The sequence below is a fragment of the Caretta caretta genome, chromosome 6, assembly GCF_965140235.1.
Source record: "Caretta caretta isolate rCarCar2 chromosome 6, rCarCar1.hap1, whole genome shotgun sequence".
NCBI lineage: Eukaryota > Metazoa > Chordata > Testudines > Cheloniidae > Caretta > Caretta caretta.
The window spans coordinates 120,986,110-121,012,727 of NC_134211.1; the positions used below are offsets into that span (position 1 = coordinate 120,986,110).

The following is a 26,618-nucleotide window of genomic DNA, read 5'->3' on the forward strand; positions in this document are numbered from 1 at the left end:
GGAAAATGGTGAAGTGACTCAGTTGTCTTGTATACTGGGATTAAGAAGGTGTAAAAACAAGAATATGACAAAACTGGAAAACATACCATGTGTGGGCTCAGAGGGATGACTATTTATTTTATGACCGGGAAAGGACTAATCGGATGTTTACCACTGAAATATGTATGGGAGTAATTCAAAATGTAGTGTCTGCACAGATGACGACTAGCATTGCTATATTAAAGAGAATAGATTTTTGAAATTGTAGTTTACTTCTGGGCAAGACCAATTTCATGTTGGATTCACTTTTTGTGGTTTGGGCCCAGAATATTTACACTTTAAGGCAAATTACTTTTCATTTGCATTGCCCACAATTTCACTGCACTGTTTCATTCTAACAAAAGCTATCATATTCCAAGGCTTGCACACAAGAGTAGTTCTCTTTATGAAAAGTGTTTCCTTAGCCCCTCAGGATAGTTCTTTGGCTGCTGCCTCAAACCACCACCATCACTTTGACCGCCATTGCCAATTGCCGAGGGCACAAAACTATTATGTGACATTAACTTGCCTGCAGTACATTCAAAAATACTTTTCCTTTTAACAATGACTTGAGTGCCAATGAAAGTTTAAAGAAACAGGACACTGTGACTGAGAGAAACAGACCGTCAGTGAATTATATACTTAAGGTATTTTTTTAGCAACATTCTGATCTAAAGCCCATTGATGTCACAAAGTAGAAGCAGGGATTAACATAAGGGCTGGGGGAAAACTGGCAGGAAGCACAACTTCCCCTCCTTTCCCTGGCTGGGGTTAACAGTCCCCCCTCCCTCCCCACAGCTCCCCTCTTGTGACATGAAAGCTCCTCTTCCTATTCTGGAACCTACTTCAGGAGTCCTCAATAGGCGGACAGTGGGCCAAATCTAGACAGCCAGACACTTTTGAACAGACCCTGAAATCTTTTTATTTACTTATTATTATCGTTGTTATTTTCTCTGGCGTCTGAACCTGCACTATACCTTGACCAAGAAATTTGGACCTTGACAAAAAATAATAGACTTCCTCTTTATCCAATGCACAGGGCTCGGCCAGTGACCCCCAAGCGCCTGCACCATGCCAAGGATAAGAGGATTGGGGTGCAAGGAGGCAATCCACGCATCTGGTTCCCAAAAGCTCCCTTCTTCAGACTTTGCCAGCAGCTGTCCAGCGTGCCAGGGGAGGAGATCTCACTGACCTGTCCCCGCACCCGCTCTTACACCAGCAACCCCTCCGTGCAGGCGACGTGACAACTGCACCCCCGTCCAGCAGGGCCCAGGCGCTCCCTGGGTAGCCTGCCCCCTAACCCATCCCCGAAGCGACTCCCCACCACGCTCAGCCCCGGAACCGCCGGGGAGTTTGCACGTGTTGTGACCCGGCTCCGCGGGGTGTCGTCCCCCCCCCGGCGGCTGGTGCTGCCGCTCGCCCCGGGGCGGCCGCCCGCTGCTTCCCCTCCGTGGCCGCTCAGCCAGGCCATGGCCACCCTGCGCCCTCCGCGCAGCCTGCAGCGGGAGCCGGGGACAAGGCACCGGCGCGGGCTGCAGCCGCCCGGGGGGAGGGAAGCGGAGGCCGCCAGCAGGCGGCTCCTGTGGGCACCGCCGAGCAGGGGCGTGCCCGGCCTCCGCCTCCTGCCCAATGCTGGAGCGGGGACGGACGCCTCATGAATAAGAAATAGCGCCGGGCTCCCCCAGCCCCCTTCCTCCTCCCAGCCCAGCCCCACTGGCCAGGCGAGCCGCCGGCGGCGGGATGGTGAGCGCTGGCGCGGGGCGCGTCCAGGGTGCCTTGGCGGTGCGGCCCGGCGGAAGGGACACGCGGGGCGCCGGTGAGAGGCGGGCAGGGGGGCAGCCCGCTGCGGCGGGGCTGGGAGTCGCAGGGGCTGGGGGCGAGCTGGGAGCTCCGCCCCGCGGGGCGATGGTTGACCGGCTCCCTAGAGAATAGATGCCGTGATCGGTGCAAGGAGGCGGGCCTGGCCGGCCGTGTGGTGCCCGGGGACGGCGGAGCGCTGCGGAGCCTCCTTTGTGTCCCATGCATGCTGCTGCCTCTGGCCTCTCTGTGTGTGTGTGTGTGTGTGGTGGGGGGGTCCTCTCTTCCGCCTCCCCCCTCCCCCCACTTCTCACGGGCACAGCACGTTCCCAGCACCAGCCAGCGCTTTGCTGTCGCCCCTTTCTCCTCTTTGATCCCCTAGCCCGTGGCATGCCGTGAAGCTGCCCATCGAATGGGCTTCAGGCAGAGCTCCGTTCCTTTGACTTGTCGACAAGGATGCTCTGGAGTGGCTACACTAGGCTGGCGGCTGGTGCCCCCTTCCCTCCCTCTGCCACTGCCCAGGGAAACAAGGCTATTGTTCGGAATGGCCACTAATCAGAGACCTGGCTAGGTGAGGGGAATGGGTAACCTCCCTGCTTCTTCCTTAGCCTGTTGTTGTGTATAGATGCTGTCTGAATGTCTATGGCTTGCAATGAGCCGAGTGCCAGGGATTAGCAGGGCAGCGGAAGGAGTTGGCACTTGGAGACTGTCAGGATAGTTTTTATTTTTGCATCCTTCGTGCCCATCTTGGAGCTGCTGTCCTCAGTGCAGATTGTCGGCTGTCACGGCATGCCCGGCCTGTCACTCACCGTTAACACAGCTGTTGGATTACCCTGCATTGTCATCTCACTTACATTTTATGCTCCCTTTACAGGGGGGATTTTGCACAGCAGCAGATTTGGGGGAGAGAGAATGCTGGGAAAAGAAATGGACATGGCTGGTCTTTTCCTTTGTTCCCCTCATTGTTGTGTTGCCAGAGGTGTTTGTGTTTCTAAAAATGCTTTCCCCGCAGAGCCCAGCTTCTCCTTTAGCAGGAGTGAAATCACAATCCTGTGTTTATGACATCACAGTCTTTTGCTCTGGAAATAGCTGTGGAGTCACCAAAGCATTATTATGGGGTAGATTCTGAAACTTGGCTGTTTGGGTACAAAACCATGAAGAGCACAGATTACTGCTGCAAAAGCATTTTTAAAAAGGACCGAAAGTATTAGTTCTGGCTCTGTGACTGACTCACTGTGTGTCCTTGGGGATGGTACGTAACCTTTGTGTTTTGCAGTTTCCCTAACAGTTTAATAGGTATAATATTCATCTAATTTACAGCAACTTCTGAAAATGAGCTAGTACTTGTATAGTACTTTTGAAAATGTAAAATTCTATATAAGTGCTAAGTATTATTAATAATATACAATCCTATTCTGCCATGCACTGATACCAGGTACTGTTTCCCGAGGCAGATTGGTCTCTAAGACCACCACAGGGTCAAGTAAGATAAGAATATAGACTGTGAGGAGGAAACCCTTTGTTTCAACACAAACGGCTTCCGTAATTTGCAGAGACGAGAAACATAGGCTTTGTTTTTGTAAAACCAGAGGTGGGTTGGATCTAGATTCTAATTTTATCTGAATTTATAATGGTCCAGGATGATTGTGTTGGATAAAAGGTTCCAGTTTTTACTGCTCATTAGTAAGGAAAACAATTAAAAAAAACATGCCAAGGAAGCAGATTTATGTTTTATGTGGCAGGTAAGTTTTTATGATTGATAGATTTCCTCAGCATGAAACAAGGTGGTAGCAAGTCCAAAACAACAACTGATATTTTGCTAGCTGTCTCCAGCCAGCCTGCCCACCCTCTGTCTCAGCTGTAATTTAACATGTCTCTGCTCATGCTTTCCCCATACCTTCTCCTCCCCCCTCTGATCACTCAAAAGAAAATGAACATAGAGGAGGACTCATCAGTTCAATTGTAGTGTGGAGTGAGCATCAACATGAAAGGTGTAGAAAGCAAATGGAGATGTTGAGCTTTTTAGTAGCATGGTCAAACATAGGTTATCCTGCTCATTATCAGTCACGCAGTCAAGCAATGGTGGGACTGGCCTCTGTATGAGTAGTAGCATGGGGTGCCCTGCATGGTTGCAGGTATCAGATAAGGTGGTATGCTTTTTAATTTGCGTATGTAGCACCTAGATACCAGTGACAGTTTGGACAGAGATGTTAAGAGCCAATATATGAAGGAACTTGGCTTAAAGAGGACAGGTCTGGCATCTGCAAGAGAGAGCTCATCAGTTGACAGGGACCATGTTAGGAGAGTAAACCAGGACCTGCATGCATAGGGAGGTGTGTGTGGTGGAGAGACCCAGGGGTGCTGGAACAATTTTTATAGCAGGGGTGCTGTTGTTAGATACTATGGTAACCATGCATTTGGTGTTTGTTATTACTACTTCAAGCCACGGGGTGCAGTAGCACCCCAAGTTCCAGCACCCCTAGAGAGACCCCGAAAAGCAGAGTGATCAGAATGATGACTCTGAAATGAAGAAAGAGAGAGTATCCCTGAAGCAGAGAGCACATAGCCCATAGCTGTTGGAGTGAAGCTTCAAGAAGAAGTGTGGAAGTTGCCCTGCATATTTGTCCATCTATCTGTATATAGATATACAGAGATAACAAAGGATTTATATAGATAAATATCTAAACATCATATGTAGTCACTGACAAAACAAGATAATATTACTGTTTGAGAATGATACCATATGAGACATACTGTGCTGTTTTCCTTTTATTTTTCCATTTCTTTTAAAAAGACAAAAACTGCAATAAAATATACATTTAAAAATCACAAATGACCCTAGGAGATATGAGAAGGGAGGGTGGAGATGTCTCTGGCCTGGACCATTGTAGTGCAGATAGATGACTGATATGGAGGTTCTGTTTTGCTTGGTCTTTCATCCTTTTTAGGGCAGATGCCTGCATAGAATCATAGAACCATAGAATATCAGGGTTGGAAGGGACCTCAGGAGGTCATCTAGTCCAACCCCCTGCTCAAAGCAGGACCAATCCCCAAGTAAATCATCCCAGCCAGGGCTTTGTCAAGCGTGACCTTAAAAACATATAAGGAAGGAGATTCCATCACCTCCCTAGGTAAAACATTCCAGTGTTTCACCACCCTCCTTAGTTTTTCCTAATATCCAGACAAAACCTCCCCCACTGCAACTTGAGACCATTACTCTTTGTCCAGTCATCTGCTACCATTGAGAACAGTCTAGAGCCATCCTCTTTGGAACCCCCTTTCAGGTAGTTGAAAGCAGCTATCAAATCCCCCCTAATTCTTCTCTTCTGCCGACTAAACAATCCCAGTTCCCTCAGCCTCTCCTCATAAGTCATGTGTTCCAGTCCCCTAATCATTTTTGTTGCCCTAGAACTGGTAAATAAAGTAGCTTGTTTCTTGGAAAACTAAAAACATTTTGGCTTCTCAAAGATACATGTTTGATGCCATAGTGAACTTATCCATAGGGACACAGTAGATTGCATATGAGCGGCAGAATGATAGTCTTTTTCCACCCTCTTGCTTAATCTGATGGGCATGGTTGTTATTGGCTCCTTTTTTCAAATCTGTCTTATTTCCTTGGGATCTGGCTGGAAGCTGTCAGCTGTGAGAGCAGGCCAGCTAGTTCTAGCTTGTTGAGGTTTGTTTATCTGAACTAACCGGGAATGAAAGGTGTTCAGATGTGTGCTGTGTTGGAATACTGAAGTGGCAATAATTTAGCATGAGGCGAAATACAGGAATTTGTCCATAAAAAATATGGCAAGAGTTAGAATTCTGTAATGTCAGACCACTGATGTGTATAATCCCTTGGCTTTTGTGTCCATCATAGTGGGTAAAGCCTTGGGGGCAGTGTGCATTAGCACTCCAGTGTTATGGAATTTGATTGCTGGCAATGACTCTACTGTGTGTTTTGCACATATTTTCATATTTATATTGAGGAGTTCCAGAGTTTTTCCTCATATTCTTTTTACCAATCAGCAGATGAATCACCCTGTTAAACACATATGGGATCATTCAAGTGGGCAAAGCTGGTATAATCAAGCTTGCACTCAGAGATGTGGAGAGCTGTATACCACAAAGGTCATCCAGTGATTTGTCTGAAGCTGATGACTTGTTAATCCTCTTGTGCTTTTTCTACATGACACATGCAGTCACATCAGTAACTTCAGAGCACAAGCGTAATCTTGAGACGTGGAAGATGGACCAGCAGGGCAATTGTATTTATTCAGGTGTCTAAAAGCTTGATGCTCAGCCCCTGTCAGAATGTTTGCAATTGGAAAATTATGGTCAGAACTTACCAAAGGCCAGAAAATAGCAGAGAGGATAGTTTTCCGTGGAAACCCCATCAGCTGAGATATTTAAAATTGGACTGGACAAAGTGCTATAAAAACTATTGTAGGGAACAATTATGTAGTAGCAGGGGATAAGCTTTGATCCCCTAATAGGTCTTTTCTGTCATTAGCTTCTGTGATTCTCTGACAGCTATTTGCTGTTTGTTGTATACATTCACCAACTCTTTGGCTATGCAGTGGGTGACTTTCCTGAATGGGGAAGTCATCTGTGATCTTCACTCCCCACCTGTCTTCCCCAGCCCTGCTGTGTGAAAGTAACTGTTGTATTTGAAGGATGGGACTTTCTCAAAGCTGAATCTCAATATAAAACAAGAACTTCCTGACAGTGGTAACTCAGAACCTGTCATCACTCTTAAACAAAAAAATTGACTCTTCACGTATTGAGATTCACTTATGAGAAAATGTCCATTTTAGTCAGCTGTGATAATTGCCTTAACACCACAGGGCTGGTGCTGTAGCCTGGCTCAATCTAATCTAATCTATCAATCTTATTCTAATCTAAGAACAAGCCTAATCAACACTCTTCTTAAAACAGTGCTGCAGCTGGTGGTCTGTTTACATGAGCGCTCCTGACATAGCTTACACTTTCCAGCTTAGTGACTCACCCAAGGCTAGAGATGAAGTCAGTTTCAGGATCAGAACTCTGGAGTTCCTGGCTTCTAGTTGTACTCCCAGATCACTAGAGCACACCCCTCCGTCAGCTCATTTCCCTTGCTATGATCAGCCCCCTCCTGTTTCCTTCCCTTTTTCTTCCAGCCCAACTGATATAAACCTCTCATTTTACACTGCCCCACTGCCTCCAAGAGTGATTTCTCTGTTATGATGGTCCACCAGTGCCTCTTCAAAGAGAAGAGCTGGGTTTTCCCTCCAGACTAACCGTGTTGCTCAGCAATCCTGGAGAAGTTGTTGTTTTAATCCCCTGATTCCTGTATGATGAAATGACAGCAGTGACTCTATAGTCAAGGCTGTAACTAGCTTTCCACAAGCAGCCTGATTTTGATTCCCCCTCAAATTCCTTTCTCCTGGAAGGTGTCAGCCTAAAGGGGATATTTTTGGCAAGACTTGACATTCAAAGTGTTTGTGGGATTTGGAAAAATTCTTGTAGTGTATTCTTCTACCCTGTGAACAAAAAGCCTTTACTTTAGTCCAGTTATGGGGATGTGGTTAGGTCCTAATCAACAATGCAAACTTTAACCAAGTTGTACATGGGTCCCCTGACTCAACATGTTTGTAGGATAGATAGACCCTACAATAGCCAGAAAAGAGAATAGATATGTGCAAATATGTCCCCGGCTCAGTGCAGCACAAATAATGAACTGCTTTGCAGTTGATTACTAGTTAAAACCTGAATTGGCTTTGCTTTAAGCTTTCCACAGTTAATTTATTTAATACATTACATTATTTTATTTAGGAGGATAGCCACAGGGATACTTGTAATGCTTCTTAGATGCAAAATCCAATCTAGCCTTTTTTTTTTAAAAGCTAAGTCAGGCCTTAAGCTTTGCTTTATCTTCTTTGAAATGGGTCCTTGCTATCATTAATAAATTCTTAGGTCCCCAGCCCGCAATGAGCTCTGTGCTGCTGTGCCTGCAACAGAGCCCTGTTCAAGTCGAGAGATCTAAGTTAAATTCCTGGCTGTCACAGACTTCATGTGTGATGTGGGCACGTCAAACTCTCTCTGTGTGTCTGTTCCCATTTGTAAAGTGGTGATGATAATACTTCTTGTCTCCTACGCTTTGTCTGCCTTGTCTATTGAGAGTGTAAACTTTTTCAGGTGAGGGGCACTGTCTCTCCCTGTGTATGTACAGTATCTAGCACAACAAGCCTCTGATCTCAGTTGGGAACTCTATGTACTTCTGTAATGCAAATTATGATAATACTAAACCAGCACTGCATATCAACCACTTACGTGCTATTAGTGGTGGTGGTGGAAAAGGGGAACAGAAAAAAAACCCACTTCACTTTAATACTCCCAGTTGCTGGGAGTGGACTACAGGGGATGGATCCACTCAATGATTGCGGGTTCTGTTCATTCCCTCCGAAGCACCTGGCCTTGGCCACTGTCGGAAGACAGGATACTGGGCTAGATGGATAATTGGTCTGACCCAGTCTGGCCGTTCTTATGTTCTTAAGTAAATAAGAGTTTTTAAAAGTATCTGTAAAAATAATATAATTAATTTGAGGGGCACAGATTAAAAGATGTATATTAAACCCACCCCCACACCTTCCCTTACCTGTTTTACAAAGAGTGCATTAGGCTATGTCTACACGGCGAGCTAGGGGTGTGATTCTCCTGCTTGCAGAAACATATTTGTGCAAGCTAGCGCGAGTACAAATAGCAGTATAGCTGTGGTAGCATGGGTAGCAGCAGGAGAGGCGTAGCTGAGCTATGCCAGTACATACTCTCCACAGGTTTGTACTCAGCACAGCTCAAGCTGTGCCTTCGCCATGGCTACCGGTGCTATTTATACTCGCACTAACTTGATGAGAGCTAGCATGAGCGTGTGTCCATGAGCAGGGAATCGCATCCCTCGCTCATAGTGTAGACATAGGTTGAGAGGGTTAAATTTGAAAAACAATTTACAAATCTAATTTGCTTTTTGCTATTGTAGTATATTCGCTTTCTGAATTTCTTGCAGGGAGCACACTGAAAATACCTATGCAGTTGGTTTCTAGTAAATTTCATCTCCGGGTTCTCTTGCATTAATGCAAAGGCACAAAAATTGAGTTTCAAGCACTGTAAGGGAAGGTTTGTTTGATTTTTTTTTTCCCCCCCTAAAATTATTTCCATTGAATTTTTTATAGTCCATAGAAATATTTCTGTATCTTATTTATGTGTTTATTTACAAACACTGGATTTTGAGTCAAATTTCCTTTTAAAAATCTTTTGAAAGGGCTGTTCCACAATCTCCAAGTAATCTTAGCTGGCAAGCCCTGGGGGGAATGAGGTGAAAATAATCTGTATTCATGCAGAAAGGCAGACACCTGCCATTAGGCATTATTGATTTTTTTAATTTACACAATATACAATATACCAGCAGGAGAGTGAGTTTGTGTGTGTATGGGGGTGGGGGGGATGTGAGAAAACCTGGATCTATGCAGGAAATAGCCCGACTTGACTATGTAAAGAGTTGTCACTTTGGATGGGCTAGCACCAGCAGGAGAGTGAATTTGTGTGGGGGGGTGGAGGGTGAGAAAACCTGGATTTGTGCTGGAAATGGCCCACCTGTTGATTACTTTAGATAAGCTATTACCAGCAGGACAGTGGGGTGGGAGGAGGTATTGTTTCATATTCTGTGTGTATATAAAGTCTGCTGCAGTTTCCACGGTAAACATCTGATGAAGTGAGCTGTAGCTCACGAAAGCTCGTGCTCAAATAAATTGGTTAGTCTCTAAGGTGTCACAAGTACTCCTTTTCTTTTTGCGAATACAGACTAACACGGCTGTTCCTCTGAAACCTGACAATATACTTTTGTGCATCTTTTTTAGTCATTCGAAAACACTAAGGGATTAGATTGCTAGATTAGCGATTAGATTAGAACATTCCCAAGCCTCAGGCTTTGAACAGGAAAGGTGTTTTGCCGTCCAGACAGTGAGGAAAGTTGCAGGATAGGAAAAGAGAAGTGAGGATTCAGCAGGATTGCCAGTTCTTGTGATTTTTATCACAGGCCTCATGATATTTGGTGTTTCACTTAAAGCACTAGCTCCTGAGTCATGTGAATACGTAAGAACCTCAACAAAGTTGTTTCATTAAAATAAAAAAATTTCTAGCCCTCATGTGTGCAAAGAAAAGCTTGAAAATGTGATGTGAGTGCACCATAGAGGCTCAAAAACCAGAAGGCAAATAAAACAGATCTCCAAATTTGTTATTAAAAAAGTCCTCATGAATTCTAAGGCAATCTCATGATTTTTGGATGTTTGGGGTTGGCAATACTGGGGATTGTGGTATCCTTTCTAAAATTAAAAATGCATGCTTCAGAATACCGTAAGACCTGTAAGGTTACTCTTGTATAGTTGTCAGCACTGGCTTTCAAGGAATGTTTTAGACCTTAGAATCACTTCACTTTCCTTGATTGTTTTAAACATCCTTATAGGAGTGTGGGTGGGAGGAAGGGAGAGGCGTGTGTTTTGTGGTGGTGGATGTAGATGATGTAAAGTGAAGAAGATGATCATGGTTGTATATTGCAAAGAGACTGAGAATTTAACTAGTAATTTCCTGGCTTTTTAATGGTTGTGTTAGTGGTCTATGCACTTAAGAATCCTTAACTAGTTTTTAACTGTTTTTTTTACTTTTCCCTTTGGTGGAGTCTGAGTACTGTTATTATATATTTGCCTTGTGGTAGCACCCATCAACCCCAGTCAGGGCTCTATTATACTGTACACAAAAATGCTAAACAAAAATACAGTCCCTGCCGCTAGGAGCTTAGCATGTGATGATACACAATAGATGGATGCAACAACAGAGAGAGGAGGGAACATAAGATAACAGTCCAATCTAGTATAATAATCAGCTATCTCAGCACAGCCACCAACTGCCTAGCCATTTTATATACACATGTACAAGTGTGTCTGTATTTTTTAATATATAAAACCACAAAATACTATGTTAAAAGAACATTATTAAATTTGTAAAGTCAATCACTCAAAAGTTAGGAAATGCAAGAGCTAGGGGTGTCTGTGCAATCTTCATGCAGCCCCCTTGGGTGTATGCATTATGATAAAAAGAAAAGGAGGACTTGTGGCACCTTAGAGACTAACCAATTTATTTGAGCATAAGCTTTTGTGAGCTACAGCTCACTTCATCGGTAAACATCTGATGAAGTGAGCTGTAGCTCACGAAAGCTCATGCTCAAATAAATTGGTTAGTCTCTAAGGTGCCACAAGTACTCCTTTTCTTTCATCGGAGCTGTAGCTCACGAAAGCTCATGCTCAAATAAATTGGTTAGTCTCTAAGGTGCCACAAGTCCTCCTTTTCTTTTTGCGAATACAGACTAACACGGCTGCTACTCTGAAACCTGCATTATGATAATTACGTGACCTATATAGTATTTTTTCCACAGGGCCCCAGCCTTCTTGTTTATCCATTCACAGCCTCCCCTCCACCCATCTCCCACTTGCAGGCTCCTTGCCCCGCCAGTTCCACTTTCTCTCCCTGCCCACTTCCAGTCCAAGTATCACCAGCCTCCTTTTTCCAATCTACTCTTCTCCCCACTCTGAGGCTGCCTCTTGTCCCCTTTGCATTTGAATCAGGCACCTTTCTCTTCTATGCTCTCTGGGTGCCAGCAGAGGCTCATTGAGAACTCAGGAGAGAGATGTTCCCTGCTGTCTGTTCCAGTGCCTGGCCCTGGCCCCATCCTGGCCTGGAGCCAGTGGTGCAGGAACAAAGGATGTTGGGGTTGCTGCCTCACCCCGTGGCTTGAAGTGGTATTAACAGACACAAAATACATGGTTTCCATCATCAGCACCCCCACTATAAAAATTGTTCCAGCAACCCTGCCTGGATCACCCTTTACAGTGGAAGTTCAGCTTTGCCCAGGACCGGCTCTAGGCACCAGCAAAGTGAGCACATGCTTGGAATGGCACAATTCCAGGGGCGGCATTCCGGCCACCCTTTTTTCTTTTTTTTGGCTTGGGCAGTGGCGGTCTTGGAGCTTGGGGCAGCAAATTTTTTGCTTGGGGGGGGGGCAAAAAACCTAGAGCTGTCCCTGGCTTTGCCCCTGTAGCTCCGGGTTGGAGGGAGCATGCTTACTCTGTCTGTGGGGATGTCCCACCATGTACAGTCTGGTCAACCATAGGAGCTGAGAGAGGCTAGCTTGCTCAGTGAGGACCGAGTCTTTAAAGATTTTAGCAGCTAAAATACAAGGAGTCTCTACTGAGCTTATACGAATTGCAATTTTTTTTCAAAGGCTTATAGCTTGGCCAAATTAGGGTGGATTTTTACGGGGCCAGCACAAGGCACATACCTGACACAGAGGCCAATACCTGCTCTATTTCACGTCCCTGCTCCAAAGCTTCAGAGTGCTAGAGTTTCTCAAAGAAAAAGCCAACAGGATGTTTTTTACATGGGGAAAACAATGCATTTTTCCATCATTCTCAGAAACAGCAGAACCATTTTGGCTGAAATTTTCCCAAAAAATTCATCTTGAGGCAGACACCTGGCACGTCAAATTTCAGCCCAAATGGTTAAAGTTTGGCAAAGTTATAAGTGACTGAATACAGGTCTGATAAAGGGAAGTGTCTGGCAACCTTCAAAATAGGCAGCACTATCTGCTCTGCCTATTGTGTATATAACATTTCTATATTTCAGTAGGTCAGATTAGGATTACTCTTCTGTCACCCAGCATGGTGGGCATGTGTATACATACGTAGACATGTGGCCTGCTAGTCTGCAGGAAATTTTGTAACCAGATATCCAGAGTATATTTCACCACTGTATCCTGTTTCTGGGAGAACAGTGATACTTAGCACCTAGATAGCATTTTCTATCTTCAAAGTGGTTGTGATACATTAAGGCCTGATCAAGCAAAGCACGTAAGTATGTGCCTAATTTTAAGCATGGGAACAGTTCCACTGAAGTATGTGGGGTTACTGACATGCTTAATATTACACACATACTTGCGTCCTTTGCTGGATCAGAGCCCAATTGGTTAACCTTCGTTACACCCTGTGAGATAGGTATATATTGTATGCTGAGTGTGTCAGTATCAAAACTGGCTGAGAACTCTGGAGTATATGTCTCTAGGTACTAGAGCACGCAGGAATAAAATGAATCCCAGAATGCAGCAGGAATGAGTGAAATAGGTCGTGTTTATAGCAGGGATGGAAAAAAAGTCGTGTCAGTTCCTGACTGGCATCCTCACCACAAATTACCTTAGAGACTATTAACCTGTCCCATTGTCAAGGTGACCCACTTACCTGCATCTATCTTAATTGAATATGTTCATTTGAAGCATGTAAAAGTGACTCATTCGTATATTGTATTTTTCTTTTCCTAGGACTCACTTTCTGAAATGATCAACTCTGCACACTTCTGTGCACATCTTTCTTCCAATATGAGCAGATCAATAGGATTTCACATTTGCATGGTCACATGCAGCATCCTGCTCAGCTCCACCAGCCTGCAATGTCTAACCTTTCAGAAACCGGAGAAAGACACAGTACAGGTCCAACACGCTGCATTGGCAGGGAATGGGCTAGAAGACAAGAGGATGAGAATGCAAAGCTTGGAGAATAACTTAGGCCCTTCTGAGCAATCAACCAGTGTTGCTGTCTCAGAAGAGCCATCTGGATTGTTGTCAGAGCCATCTGGGACTTCATTAAACAAGATCTTCACTGCTGAAGGAGAAACACAACACGCAAGTCTTAGTGATAATCTTTTCATAGGCAGTAAGAGCCTCGATGTTTATCCCCCTACAGTGTCAATGGTTTTGGCAGATGAAAGTGAGTTCAGTCCCACTGGGCCAAGCAAAGAATCAAGTGAAAATGGGCTATTAAAGGCCATGTTAACTACAGCATTGACTACTCTCAATCCGGACATTGAAGCTGATGTGCTCAGTAGTACTGTGTTCAAAACGACAGTAGGGGGTAGCACAGAGACAGGACATAGTTTTATTAGTGACCTGGATAATCACTTTTTTAGGATGGATGCTATAGAAGAAGGGAAGAAGGCAGATGGTAGTTCTGACCTTTCAGCTACACCCCAGCTTAATAATAAAGAATTGCCCACTCTGCATCCCCGAAGCCCAAACTTAGAAGTGGTGAGTGACTACCCCACAAGCCCTTTACTTTTGGCTCATCAGACCGCTGATTCTGAGCCTGGAACACTGGGGCCAAATGTAGGGAGCCCTTTGCAGTTGACAGATGCCCGTACCTCTGTCCTCACTGCGAAACAGACATTTGTATCCACTGATGCCTCCCTACATTTGGAAACAAAAACGGACAGTGGGCAAGGAAGCTTAGGAGTAGCAGCTAGTGCTGTCACAGGTGCTCCAGCTGTCTCTGTACTGAGTGATGATTGGGATGATACAAAATTAGGAACTATAAATCAGGTAAGAGGCTCAAAGCATGAGGAGAAAAAACAGAACAATGTGGTAGCGGAACCTCCTTGGGCAACGGGAGGAGAGGATGATGAAGATGATGTGAAAAGAGGCATGCCGTTTACACATGCAACAACCATGAAACTAGAAAAAAACGTGTATTCTGGGCCAGTACAGGTGTCAATGCAGGGGGAGGTGATGCCAACAGTTTCCACTGGCCAAACTTCTGTTTATCTCACACGTCCCTTGGCAGAAACTGAAGTGACTTCTGTAAACACAAAGGAAAATACAGAACCAGTCACAATGGATGATAGGAAAAGTGTCTCCTTGTCATGGCCAGAGGCTGTTACTATGACGGACACAAAATCGAATATCTTCCTTACCCTGGGAAATTCATTAAAAGGTAACTTGCCTACCCACATCGAAATAAAAACCTACACTTGCCTTCCAACATGGGTATTGGGAGAAGCACCGTTGTTATTCATTTGTCTCCTTAAAATCGAAGAACAAAAGCGAACAAAGATGGCTTTGATTTATAGCTAGAGGCTAACCTGCATCTGCAGTATAAATGTTTAAAGGGCTGCTGTTATACATTTTTGTGCCTGCTATAGCTATGAGTAACAACTAAGATTGCTAGAAATGAATGAAATGACTAAATATACTTTTTCTGTGCATTTTGAGTTTTTGACAACACCTTGTGTATAATCATAGAATCGTAGAACTGAAAGGGAGGTCATCTAGTCCAATCCCCTGCAATCATGGCAGGGCTAAGTATTATCTAAACCATCCCTGACAGATGTTTGTCTGACCTGCTCTTAAAAATCTCCAATGACAGAGATTCCACAACCTGCCTGGGCAATTTATTCCAGTGCTGAACCACCCTGACAGTTAGGAAGTTTTTCCTAATGTTCAACCAGTTTCACTCTTTTGTTGATGATCAGTTCAAGCCTCCCACACTGAAGCGAGATCACTCTCATGCACTGAGCTGATATGTATGCTCTGCCTCATGCCCTGGGGAGAAAATGTTTACCAGTAACAGAAGCAGCAAAGCTGAAGCTGAAAAGGCAGAAGCAGATAGACACATGGGGGTTAAGGCTGTGCCCGAGTGTCTGATGAACTTGCTCTCTATATATAACCATCACTGGGGGAGGAGAAAGAAAAAAGAAATATAAAAACTGTTTTAAGGAGACTTTTAAAAATTTCTGTGCACAGGACACCATTTATATATTATCAAAAACTTGGGAGGGGGGGTTTGTTAGTAAAAAATTTCAAGTTGACACTGTCCCTTGTGTGTGTGTGTGTGCGTATTCCTGCATTCACTGTTCCATAAGGTAGGAACTTCAGAGCTCCTACTGGGGCCACTCAGTCTATGGACCAAATTCAGCCCTGGTGTAAGCAAGTGCAACTCCAGTTGGCTTCCAGGGTCGTACCTGTCTTTAAATTGTGTGATGGCTGTAAACTTAAACTCAAGTGCTGGGGGTGTGAACACAGTGAACCATCTTCAAGCCAGGTACATCTGTTTCTGTAGTGAGTTTTAGCTGTAGCCTGTGACTTTGTAGAATCTGAAGGCTCAGTGCAATGATTCCACTGGAACAGCAAGAGCAGGTTAACGGAGGGCCTGGAGCCACTGATGTTGTCTTAGATGATGTGGGAATGGAAGAGTTGTTGACCTTCAGCCTCTTCATCCTGGAGCAATTGCTGCTGCTCAAGAAGTTTGCAGACAGCTCAGAATTCTGTGATCTGGCTCAGATTCATAGGCAGTTTATGTGAGCTTGCAGAGAGCTCCAGGCTCTGGTTATAGGTTAGAATTGAGTCACATTGGGTAAACTGGATGGGCAAGGTATGCACAGAAGTAGTCTATGCCTTCCCTGGCTCTGTGCATAGCAGTTCCTCACAGCTGTAGTATTTATATTCAAGAGGAACTAGGCAGAACAAGCAATGTGCCACTGACGTGGAAGAGTATTTTAAACCATACAAAACTGAAAATGAGAGAGAAAACAGATTCCTTCCATGAGACAGTGCAGCGGTGCTTTTTCATGCCATGAACAGTGGATGCTGCTGCTATTATTTGTTGTTGTTGTTGTTATTTTATTTCTTAGTATTACCGTGGTGCCAAGGAACCCTAGCCATGGGGTAGAACCACATTGTGCTAAGTCCTTCCTACCTCAAGATGTGAAAAAAACCTCTACACCCCACCTCTGTGCCTGGAAAACAAAACAAAGACAATTTTTGTGTTTTGATTCTGCTTTTATAGGAGTTTGTTAATCCATTACATTTAAGGCTAAGATTTTGTCTTGCATATTTTTAGTAAAAGTCACCGACAGGTCACGGGCAATAAAGAAAAATTCCCAGGAGCCTGTGATCTGACCATGACTGTTTCTAAAAATATGTGTGACAAAATGGGGAGCTGTGGAGTCCCCACAGCGCCCACACCAGCTGCAGGGGCCCTGGCTCTGAGCTCAGAAGGCCTCTACCACCTGTGGGGGCTCAGAGGTCCAGGGTCCCCTGCCGCCCGTGGCTAGGAGATCCAGGGACCCCTGCTACCTGTAGCAGCTGGGTGCTGCGGGGTGCCCCCCATGCCCACGGCGGCTTGGAACTGTGAGGGGGTCCAGCTAGCAGTGGTTGCCAGGAGCTACGGGGTCCCCCCGCTGCAACTCAGAACTCCAGGGTGCCCTTGCCACCTGCAGCAGCCGGGAGCTATAGGGTACCCCCCAGTGGCAGCGGCTCAGAGCTCCTGGTGGCCTCACTGCCCACAGTGGCTGGGAGCTGCAGGGTATCCCCACTGCCCACAGTGGCCGGGAGCTGCGGTAGCCCCTGACAGCTTGGAGCTCCGGGGTCCCCGCTGCCTGCCCCGCAATTCCCAGCTGCTGCTGGCAGCGGGGCCCCTGGGGAGGTCTGAGCCACTGTGGGCTGAAGTCACAGAGGTCTCTGGAAGTCAAGGATTCTGTGAGTTCCGCGACCTCCGTGACAAAATCGTAGACTTCATTATGTTGTACAGTCACTGTGAATTATTGCTCTAAACTGGTTCTTTTTGTTTACTGCTCTGTGGATTATCTCAAATAATAGAGTTAGTAATGTGTAAAAACAATACCTGTGGTGATGTTTTGTTTTGTTTTAAGGTACTTCTTCCAGAATGGGGGGGGGGGGCATTATACATTTTTGAAAGCTGATTATTGATTTTTTTCTAATCACTTAGGGTCTGATTCTGCCAACCTCATTTACACTGAAGAGTGCTTTAGGTTCCAGTCCTGCTCTGAGCACCTCACAGAGCTCATTGCAGGCTCAAGGCCTTATTTAGTTATTAGATGCATTTATCTGAAGGGCGCTCCATGTGGAGTAAGGGTGGCAGAATTGGACCCTTATAGGATAGGGGGAAAAAAAACCCATTAGTTGCTCCCATTCAATATTTCCTTTAACTCTTCCTTTTTGCTTTAAATTTCTTAAAACTTTTTCGGATAGGGAGGTCCACAATTAACATACAAGAAATCGGTGATAATTTTCAAAGTCAAAGCTGAAAAACGTTATTGCCATAGGTGTTACTCAAGAGACGATGACAGCCAGTCAAGAAACTGATGCCACCTTGCCAGTCATGACACCAGCGTATAGTGCTGGACATGAGACCACAAGTGATGCAAGCGTGACAGAGGAAGAAAGCAAGGGGGCAACCCTGATACCGACTGTTTCTAATGTAGCCCAGCTGTCGAAAAAGTCAGAACACTCAGCCACTACTGTCTCCTTTACTGCCACCCATTTGTCTGTTGCAAAAACCCTAGATGCCGAAGGTAGGGTTTTCTGCTTTCATTTCTCTACACGCTTTACTTTTTTCTTTAGGATAAATAAAATCTTACTGGTCTTGTTGTTCCTGTGCCGGAAACAACTTTAATTCAGATGCCTCCTGCTGCACATTATCAGTTCACTATTTTCATTGCAAAACAAGCTTGCCCTGCTTGACTATTTGTGGTGTATTCTCCTCCTCTCCATGGATTGGTTCTGTTGTTCTGGGGTCCTGGCTCCCCTACAAAAATCACAATGTTTGTGTAACCTGGCTATGGCCAAACTATGTTGTCTTGCCACTGTGACTGGGGAAAAAAACCTGTTTGAAATCATATTAGAGAACCAGGTTTTAACCTTGGTAGATACCTAGACTAAAACCTGGTTCTCTAACCTAACTGATTTTTCTTCTCCTCGCAAGCAAGAATCAACCATCCTATAATATGCTTTAGCCACAGCTAGGTTTAAATACGGTGATTTGGGAGGGGGCAGAATGACACCAGAAACTTCAGCTAGAGCAGAAGGTGGCTGCTGGCTTTTGTGAGTGAGAGTTCAGGGAGCACCCTATCCTTGTGCTCCTCCCTGGTTGCCAGTTCATTTCAGAGGCATTGGCTTTTGTCTTCCACTCCCTAAGTGGCTTGTGTCCTTGCTTCTCTAGCCATCACCCCTCTTATATGTGTCAGGGGATGCAGGCCTCTTGGCAGGGTTACGGGCAAGGAGATCAAAGGCAGCTGAGTTGGAGTTCGTGGGAGTCAGATGTGTCAGATTATTCCTACCTCTAATGCAGCCACACAGAGGCCCAGAGGGACGTAAGAACTGCCCATGTCTTCTGTGTAAGTGCTGCGTCAGTAGTGGCTCTGGATGCAGGGGGAAGAGCAAGGACTCTGCTCCTGACAGTCTCACCCACACACTAATGGGTGGGGAAGGATGGAGAGTGAGCAGGGATGTGCCTCTCACCTGCCCTAGTACAGCTGGGAGCTCTTCCTTGGACAATATGGTTACAGTCTCTCCTTCCTTGGGACTGAGCCCAAAGGGATGTGAGACTAATTACTAGCCTTTTGTTGTGGGGAATTAATGAAAGATCTTTATCTCTGGCAGGCATTTGATGGGATTTTGTTTACTGTATCTGCTTGCTTTCCTGATAGACCTTCTAAAGCCTTTAGGGCTGGATTCTGGCTCCCCCAGAAGCACGCCCTGGGGGTGGTATAGAGCTGCAGGAGAACGTCGTGCTACCTCCGCCAGAATTCCTCCTGACATCAGCCAGGGAGTGCACACCCACTGCATCAGAAACTCTGTCACCCTTGCAAAGAGCACGGTCTAGGTTCCCCTTCACACCAAGCTAGTACTGCAAAACTAACTAACTAAAAATCCAGCCAAGGCATAAATACAATAGAAACCAGTTATAATGAAACACCACCAATGGCAAATCTAGCCTGGGAGTCTCCTTTTGCTTTGGTGCTCCAGAGTGTGAAAACTGGCGTTTGGGTCAGAGTGAGATTGTTCAGTCGGAAAAAAATGTCTCCTTTCTAAAAAAAAATAACTCCTTTCTAAGAGTTCCACTGTAATTAATTTGCTGCTAGAGTTTAATAATAAGTTCATCATCCCTAATATTTTATCTGGGCAATAAACATTTAGATCTGTCTCCTGGTTCATAACTTTATTGTGCCTCTGAAGTGCTCCGATCTTGTCTCAGTGTAGTGACTGGCATCCCCAGAAGCAACATAAAGTAAAACTAACAGAAGGCTTCTTACAGGAGATCTCCCACACTCAGAGAGCTGTCCCTTGGGGAGTACTGGTTTCATTCATTGCACCATTGTACAGAGAGCTTTGTGCATAAATGGTAACGGAATTTAATAATTCCTTTTTCTTTAAAGTTAAGCCTCCCTTTAAGAATGAATTCTTTAATAATTACTGGTACTCATGCTGCAGGATTGGTCTGCAACAATTATCTCGGTGGGTATTTATGTTTCCTATTTTCAGTCGTTTTAACAGACCTGGTCACTGTCTCAGATGAGGAAGCAGTCACTGCTCTTCCCGAATCCTCAGAGACCCTCGCTGGAATGAGAATGCAGGTGGAGGAGCTGACCAGCAGAACTGCGACCCTGGCAACTCCAGCTTTGATGGCATCTTCTGTAAGGAGAACTGTCGTTCCATCTGTGAGGCGGATTAGCACAGCTGTCACCTACGGATTGGACCGGTTGGAGTCGGAAGGTACACATGCTCTGAAGGCTAGCATGCAGGCTGGTTTGGTGTGAGATGGTGCACCTGGGTTAGGATGTGCTACTTGATTTTTCTTCACTTTTGTAATTTTGACTGGGAGACAGATCTATGTACATTTCTTACAGGTGCAAATAAGGAGAAACAGGAAAATGTTTCCCCCTTTCACAGGGACACAATGGACAATTAACACTGTGCATCATGCCTCTGAGCATAATTATTGATTTGGATAGAACTGTATGCTGGAAAAACTTGAGGTGGAGGAACATTCCACTAAATCCCAGTAGCGCTTGTTATTGGTAATGATAACCAATGGTACAAAGGCTCATTTTGGTGCCTCTGTCTCGCATGAACAACACAGTGACCATAAAAATGTATTTAAAGCTATATTCAAGCAATTTGAGACACCCCCCCCAATATGGAAACCCAGTGTCTTCCACAAAGAGATGCTGTTAACGCTCCTGAACAGCGTAAGGAGAAAGAGACCATCTTGAGCGCTGGGTGCCTCGCAGTTCGGGGAGAGGGCGGCATTTTAAAAGATCCATATTGGTGCAACGAGAAACTAGTTAAATCTTGAAGAGCGAGTGCTGCCCTTCAGTGCTTAATTTGTAATGAAAGGGGCTCAAGCAATTTTTTTACTTTCATAACTGGTGCGGTAAGCCCAGAGGTGCCGGGGCTCAGCCCTGGCACAAATGAAGCACTGCTGCCCTTCCTCTGAGCCCACCCCTTATGATCGCCTCCAGCATTGCTCCCCCTCGCCCCTTGGCATCCGTTCTACCAGCCACTCCCGCTCCTCTGCCGCTCTCCATCCTCCCTTTTTGATTCCTTGATCTCTGCCTTTCCTCTACCCTCACATCCTTGGCTCCCCTCTCCCACTGTTTGGACTGCCTCCCGCAATCCCAGGCCTGTATCTCCCCTCCCCTTTGCTATCTCTGCTCTTGCTGTGCTAAGCTCTGCCGGAGGAAACATTGTGACTGTGCCGTCATTGTCCCTTCAGCTCTGATTAAGTCCCCAGACCTCTCCGGGAACCTCCCTCCCTGTCCTTCATTCTCGATCCAGGAAGTTCCCTCATTACTTTAAAGACAGGACTGATGCCATTCAGGAAGCATGTACCATTCCCCACTCCAGGCTGTTCTCCTTCACTCCAGTCTCCCACATCTCCTTCCTTTTGTCTCCTTCAGCCCTTTTCCTTCCCATGTTCTACGCTATCATGATCCATCCCTTCCCTTGACCTTCTTCCCAACCCCCAGCTTTCAAGCGTGTTTTTGTTTTCCCTACTACCATCCTGTCTCCCATCTCCTGTTTACCTCCAAGGGAATCTGGCCTGTTCTTTTGGCAATACAAAGTGTAGCGTGGGGGGGAGTGGAGTTTAGGAAAAAGAACAGGGGTTTGGGGGATGGTTAAGGGGTGGAGTATTTAGGGGAAAGTGAGTGGGTTTAGAGTAGGCAGGGTGTGGTTAGGGGAGGAAGGTTCAAAGTGGATCTGGAACGACTCATTTCCAGACTCTTTAAAAGTTGGGGGTCTCTTGAAGTTGTGGAATTTTTGTCCTGTGGGAGGGTGTTTAACTGCACTCGGATCCTTCACTCTGTCTGCACAGGGATAAATGAGCCTTTTTTCTGCTGTAAGAGAAACCCTTTCTGTTGGGCTCCCGCCTGTTCCCTTTAAACAACCCGAGACCTGTCTCTGTTCTTATAACTGAATGAGATACTAAGGTCCTGAAATGCATTCATTCCAACTAGGGATACACCCTTTTGTCTGCAAGAAAAAAAAAGTTTAAAGGACAAAGACCCGCCAGCCATCCTCCAGTCAGTAGGCTGCCTCATGCAAGGTCATCTGGGGCTCCATCCTGCAATATGCTGAGTATGCTAGTTAGTGGCTGCACACCTTCCAGTGTCATTGAAGTCAATGGGAGTTGCAGAGGGTGCTTAGCACTTTGCAGAATTGAGCGACAGAAGCAGAGGCTGGGCTTTGCCCCGTGCCCAGTGGAGGAGAGCAAACTACAGACAAGCAGCACGTTAATATAAAAAACAGGCAGTTTAAAAATAAACCGCATATGGATGGCGATGGAGGGGAGAGGCTGAAGTGCTATGAATCATAGCACAGCGTGTCAGCGTCAGGGATGTTAATGGCCGTTTTAAAACTCAGCCCTGTTTTCAAGGCAACGAATGAATCTGTTGACCTTCGGCGTGCCATTCTCTCCTTTCTCAGGACTCTGCTGGGCTGGAGGGAGAGTCAGTCGGGTTTTAATTGTAGACATTGGACCAGCTTGTATTTTTGTAAATGTGGTACAGGTGCCTAGTGCAATGGTTAAGTGGCACATTAAATAATTCTGTGAAATGCCAAAAGCTGTGGTATGGCGGTGAGTTCACAAGCATAGGAGTCAGGAAATTTCCACCTATGAGATGTAATCCCTGGCTTCCTTAGAGTCAGTGGTAAAATGTCCATTGACTTCCAAGGGGGCAGGATTTCATCCCGATTCTCACAGCAAGTAAGGCATAGGTAGTGTTTTGCTTTGCTGTGGGTCAGATCCTCAGATCCTTTGCTCGCTCACACCAGGAATCCCACTGATGTCACTAGGACTAGCCGTGCTAATAAGGGGAGTAGGATTTCATCTATTATATGGTATGGGCCTGAACTTGCACCCGTTGGAATTAATGAGAGTTTTGTCCCTAACTTCAATGGGACCCTGTATATGCAACTTCACTGAGTTATAGCCAATATGGGAAGCATAACGCTGAATATCTTGATGTTTGTGCAAAATCAGAGCCCCAGCAGTGAATTAATGGCTTCAGTTTAGTTTCCTTGCTCTGAAAAGAAAACGCCAGTGTCCGGTATGGGACTGTGCACTATCGAGCACACAGCTGAACAATGTTTTTTTCTAAATTTTCTTTGTGCTGAGTGAGCTACAAACTCCACTACATTTTTGTCCTTGGGCAAGCTGAAACTTTCTTTTTTCGGAAGTCTTTTTACACTGTATTGGATTGAAAAGAATAAGGTAGTTTTAAAGTGACGTTTCAGTAATACACATCCAGATGGAACACACAGGCAAATATCACAGTGGGTTGAGGACCTATTAGCTTTCAAGAGTTTGAGTTAACAACCCAACCAAGTTAGAAACCCAGGATAGCAGGAGCCCCTGCCTCTCCCGGCATGAGCCCCTACACCCATCCCCTGTAAGGAGCCTCAGCCCCTGAAGGAAACCCCTTCCATCTCCTCCCAGGCTCCCCTCCCTGCTGTCTCGATGCTTCCTTGGGGGAAGGGACTTTAGGGTCTTCCCTTCTCTGCCCCACAGCCAGCCCTGCTCTCCCACCCCCTGGGCAGTGGGGGCAGCACAGGCTTCCCCTTCATCCCCCTCTGCAGCTTCTTACTGGGCCTGGCTGCTGGGGGCTCATTTTAGCACCGCCAGCCCTCGGGACCAAGCTCTCCGCAGCCAGCGCCTGCGCCCTGGACGTACAGCTTCCCAATCTCCCCCAAATGGAGCCCCTGGCCTGTGCCTCCCCCCCAACCCTGGCTCCTTACCCTTCCCTGCTGGCTTGAGGTTTCCCATGGTGCCCAGAGGAAATGCCCAGAGGAATTGCCGCAGGTTCCAGCAGGAGGACCTCGCAGGCAGAACAGGACTTGGGTGCTGGTCGTGCTCCCTCCAGAGCTCTGGTTGCCTCCGCCCCCACCCCTCACTCTTCCTTGCTGGTTTGAGGCTTCCTGCTGGTCCCTAGTGCTGCCAGGCACTACTATAGGTTCCGGCAGGTTGAGGGCCCAAGTGCAAGTTGCTTCCTGCCACGTAAGATTCGTGGTAGGTACCAGAGTAAAGGGAACACTGCAACTGAATGTGGCTCTTTGCAACACACATACAGTTCAGATTTCACATGCTGTGGTCCTGGATGCCTGCTCAATGCACTGTGCCTTGTGGCTCTGACACCGTGAGAAATGTACAGGGTTGGGGGTTTAGCCAGCATGCTGCCAGATGCGCTGGGCCACTTCTCAGACCTGCTTTTAAAACAGGAAGGGACATGCATCTTTCATAGCTCCACTAAGGTGCAAATACTGCCCCTCTGACAGTGGGGGCTCCCCTGGCAGGAAAATGGATACAATTCCACTGTGCAAGAGGGGAGAGGATCCCGAGGCCTGGTACAGAGCTCAGCACCCTAGGGGTTCCCCTGCATACCAGCACAAAGGGGGCAGGTATGGGTGGAATGTATAGGAATGGGACTAGAGTATCCTCTACTATGCAGATCTTCCCATCTTTCCCCCTGCAGAGGGAGCATGCCCCAGGCAGCCTCAGAGCTGTAGCACTGTATGCAGAGTGGCTCTACAGACAGAGGAGGCAAGTATTTCTCCCCCAACTCTTGCCCGTGCTCCCTGGAGCAGGCCAGCATACAGCCCAATACCTGGGCTGTGCACCGCTGTGCAGGATTATAATGGAATGCACCTGTACATTGGTGCATGCTGTTCTGCTTCACTCATTCATGCCATCTCTGTTCTGTAGCTGGTATTTTTCAAGTCTAGCCAAGTGTACATTCCTCAATGAGGACTACACGCATGCCAAGTTTGATGTTTTAAATCTCATCTGCTTCAGTTCTCCATGTGCAAGAACAAGTGCTTGAGATTTCTGTTTCAACCCCCTCCCACCCCAGCCTCCGAAACCACCCAAACCCCTTTTATTTCACACTCTGGTCATTCAACTGGCTCAGTCTTCTACACATTTTTCCAAAAAACCATTTGTCTCTGAGCTGTGATTAAGCGGGAGAAATTTCTCCCCAAAAGGTCATTTAATTTGAGAGAGAGGAGCGTATACATTAATGAAAAGCAGAGGCTTGCAGTGAAATTGCTGAGCCCTGGCTATAATGGGCTAAAATCTGCTCCCTTACAGCCTTGCAATCTCATTAAAAATTTAAGTGAGGTCACAGGGGTGTAAATAGGAAGGGAGTTTGGCCCAGTGTGGTGAACTAGCTCCACCCAGCTTTTGAAAAGTCAGAAAAAATGGGCAAGATCCAAATAATTTAAATCAAAACAGACAAATGGATTAATTATTAAAAAGCTGTGGATACAGATTTTTTCATTTCTCCCTATTTATTAATGCTACGTAGAAGTGGGAACTGCAGTATTTTTGATACACACTTGGCCTCTGCATCCTTTTCAGCTTTTATCAGCAGATGGCAATACCCCCCAGATTTTTCTGCTTTCTTGCTGTATCTCGTTCCAAGATCTTGCAACTGAAAATGAGAGCACCTGTTTAACAAAAAGACCGCTTTCAGAGCAGCAGCCATGTTAGTCTGTATCCGCAAAAAAGAAAAGGAGTCCTTGTGGCACCTTAGAGACTAACAAATTTATTAGAGCATAAGCTTCTGGCACTAGAGCATAAGTCCTTGTGGCACTAGAGACTAACAAATTTATTTGAGCATAAGCTTTCGTGAGCTGTAGCTCACGAAAGCTTATGCTCAAATAAATTTGTTTAACAAAATGTTGCATCAGAATAAAAGTTTGTATTATTTCCCAAACCAGTTGTCAAGGTTCCTCCCCCACTCTGAACTCTAGGGTACAGATGTGGGGACCTGCATGAAAAAAACCCCCTAAGCTTATCTTTACCAGCTTAGGTCAAAACTTCCCCAAGGTACAAAATATTACACCCGTTATCCTTGGAATGGCCGCTACCACCACCAAACTAATACTGGTTACTGGGGAAGAGCTGTTTGGACGCGTCTTTCCCCCCAAAATACTTCCCCAAAACCTTGCACCCCACTTCCTGGACAAGGTTTGGTAAAAAGCCTCACCAATTTGCCTAGGTGACTACAGACCCAGACCCTTGGATCTTAAGAACAATGAACAATCCTCCCAACACTTGCACCCCCCCCTCTCCTGGGAAATGTTGGATAAAAAGCCTCACCAATTTGCATAGGTGACCACAGACCCAAACCCTTGGATCTGAGAACAATGAAAAAGCATTCAGTTTTTTAAAAGAAGACTTTTAATAAAAAATAGCAGTAAATAGAAATAAAGAAATCCCCCCTGTAAAATCAGGATGGTAGATATCTTACAGGGTAATTAGATTCAAAACATAGAGAACCCCTCTAGGCAAAACCTTAAGTTACAAAAAAAGTACACAGACAGAAATAGTTATTCTATTCAGCACAATTCTTTTCTCAGCCATTTAAAGAAATCATAATCTAACACATACCTAGCTAGATTACTTACTAAAAGTTCTAAGACTCCATTCCTGTTCTGTCCCTGGCAAGAGCAGCACACAGACCCTTTGTCCCTCTCCCTCCTCCCAGCTTTTGAAAGTATCTTGTCTCCTCATTGGTCATTTTGGTCAGGTGCCAGCGAGGTTACCTTTAGCTTCTTAACCCTTTACAGGTGAGAGGAGCTTTCCCCTGGCCAGGAGGGATTTCAAAGG

The 26,618-nt window shown here is 45.8% G+C and overlaps 1 protein-coding gene across 4 annotated transcripts in view; it reads left to right on the plus strand.

Annotated features, from left to right (window-relative positions):
* Positions 1–1,647: 1,647 nt before the first annotated feature.
* The window catches only part of ARMH4 (armadillo like helical domain containing 4), a 123,190-nt gene continuing 98,219 nt past the window's right edge, over positions 1,648–26,618 (plus strand). The window contains exons 1-4 of one of the 4 annotated variants that reach the window (XM_075129969.1): positions 1,655–1,761; positions 13,199–14,642; positions 17,773–18,021; positions 19,991–20,221. In XM_075129969.1, coding sequence (XP_074986070.1) covers positions 1,759–1,761; positions 13,199–14,642; positions 17,773–18,021; positions 19,991–20,221 — 1,927 coding nt within the window. In that variant the 5' untranslated portion in view covers positions 1,655–1,758. Of the gene's footprint in view, positions 1,835–13,198; positions 14,643–17,772; positions 18,022–19,990; positions 20,222–26,618 lie in introns of all 4 variants that reach the window. The other 3 variants (XM_075129970.1, XM_048853887.2, XM_075129971.1) reach the window with 3 other exon arrangements.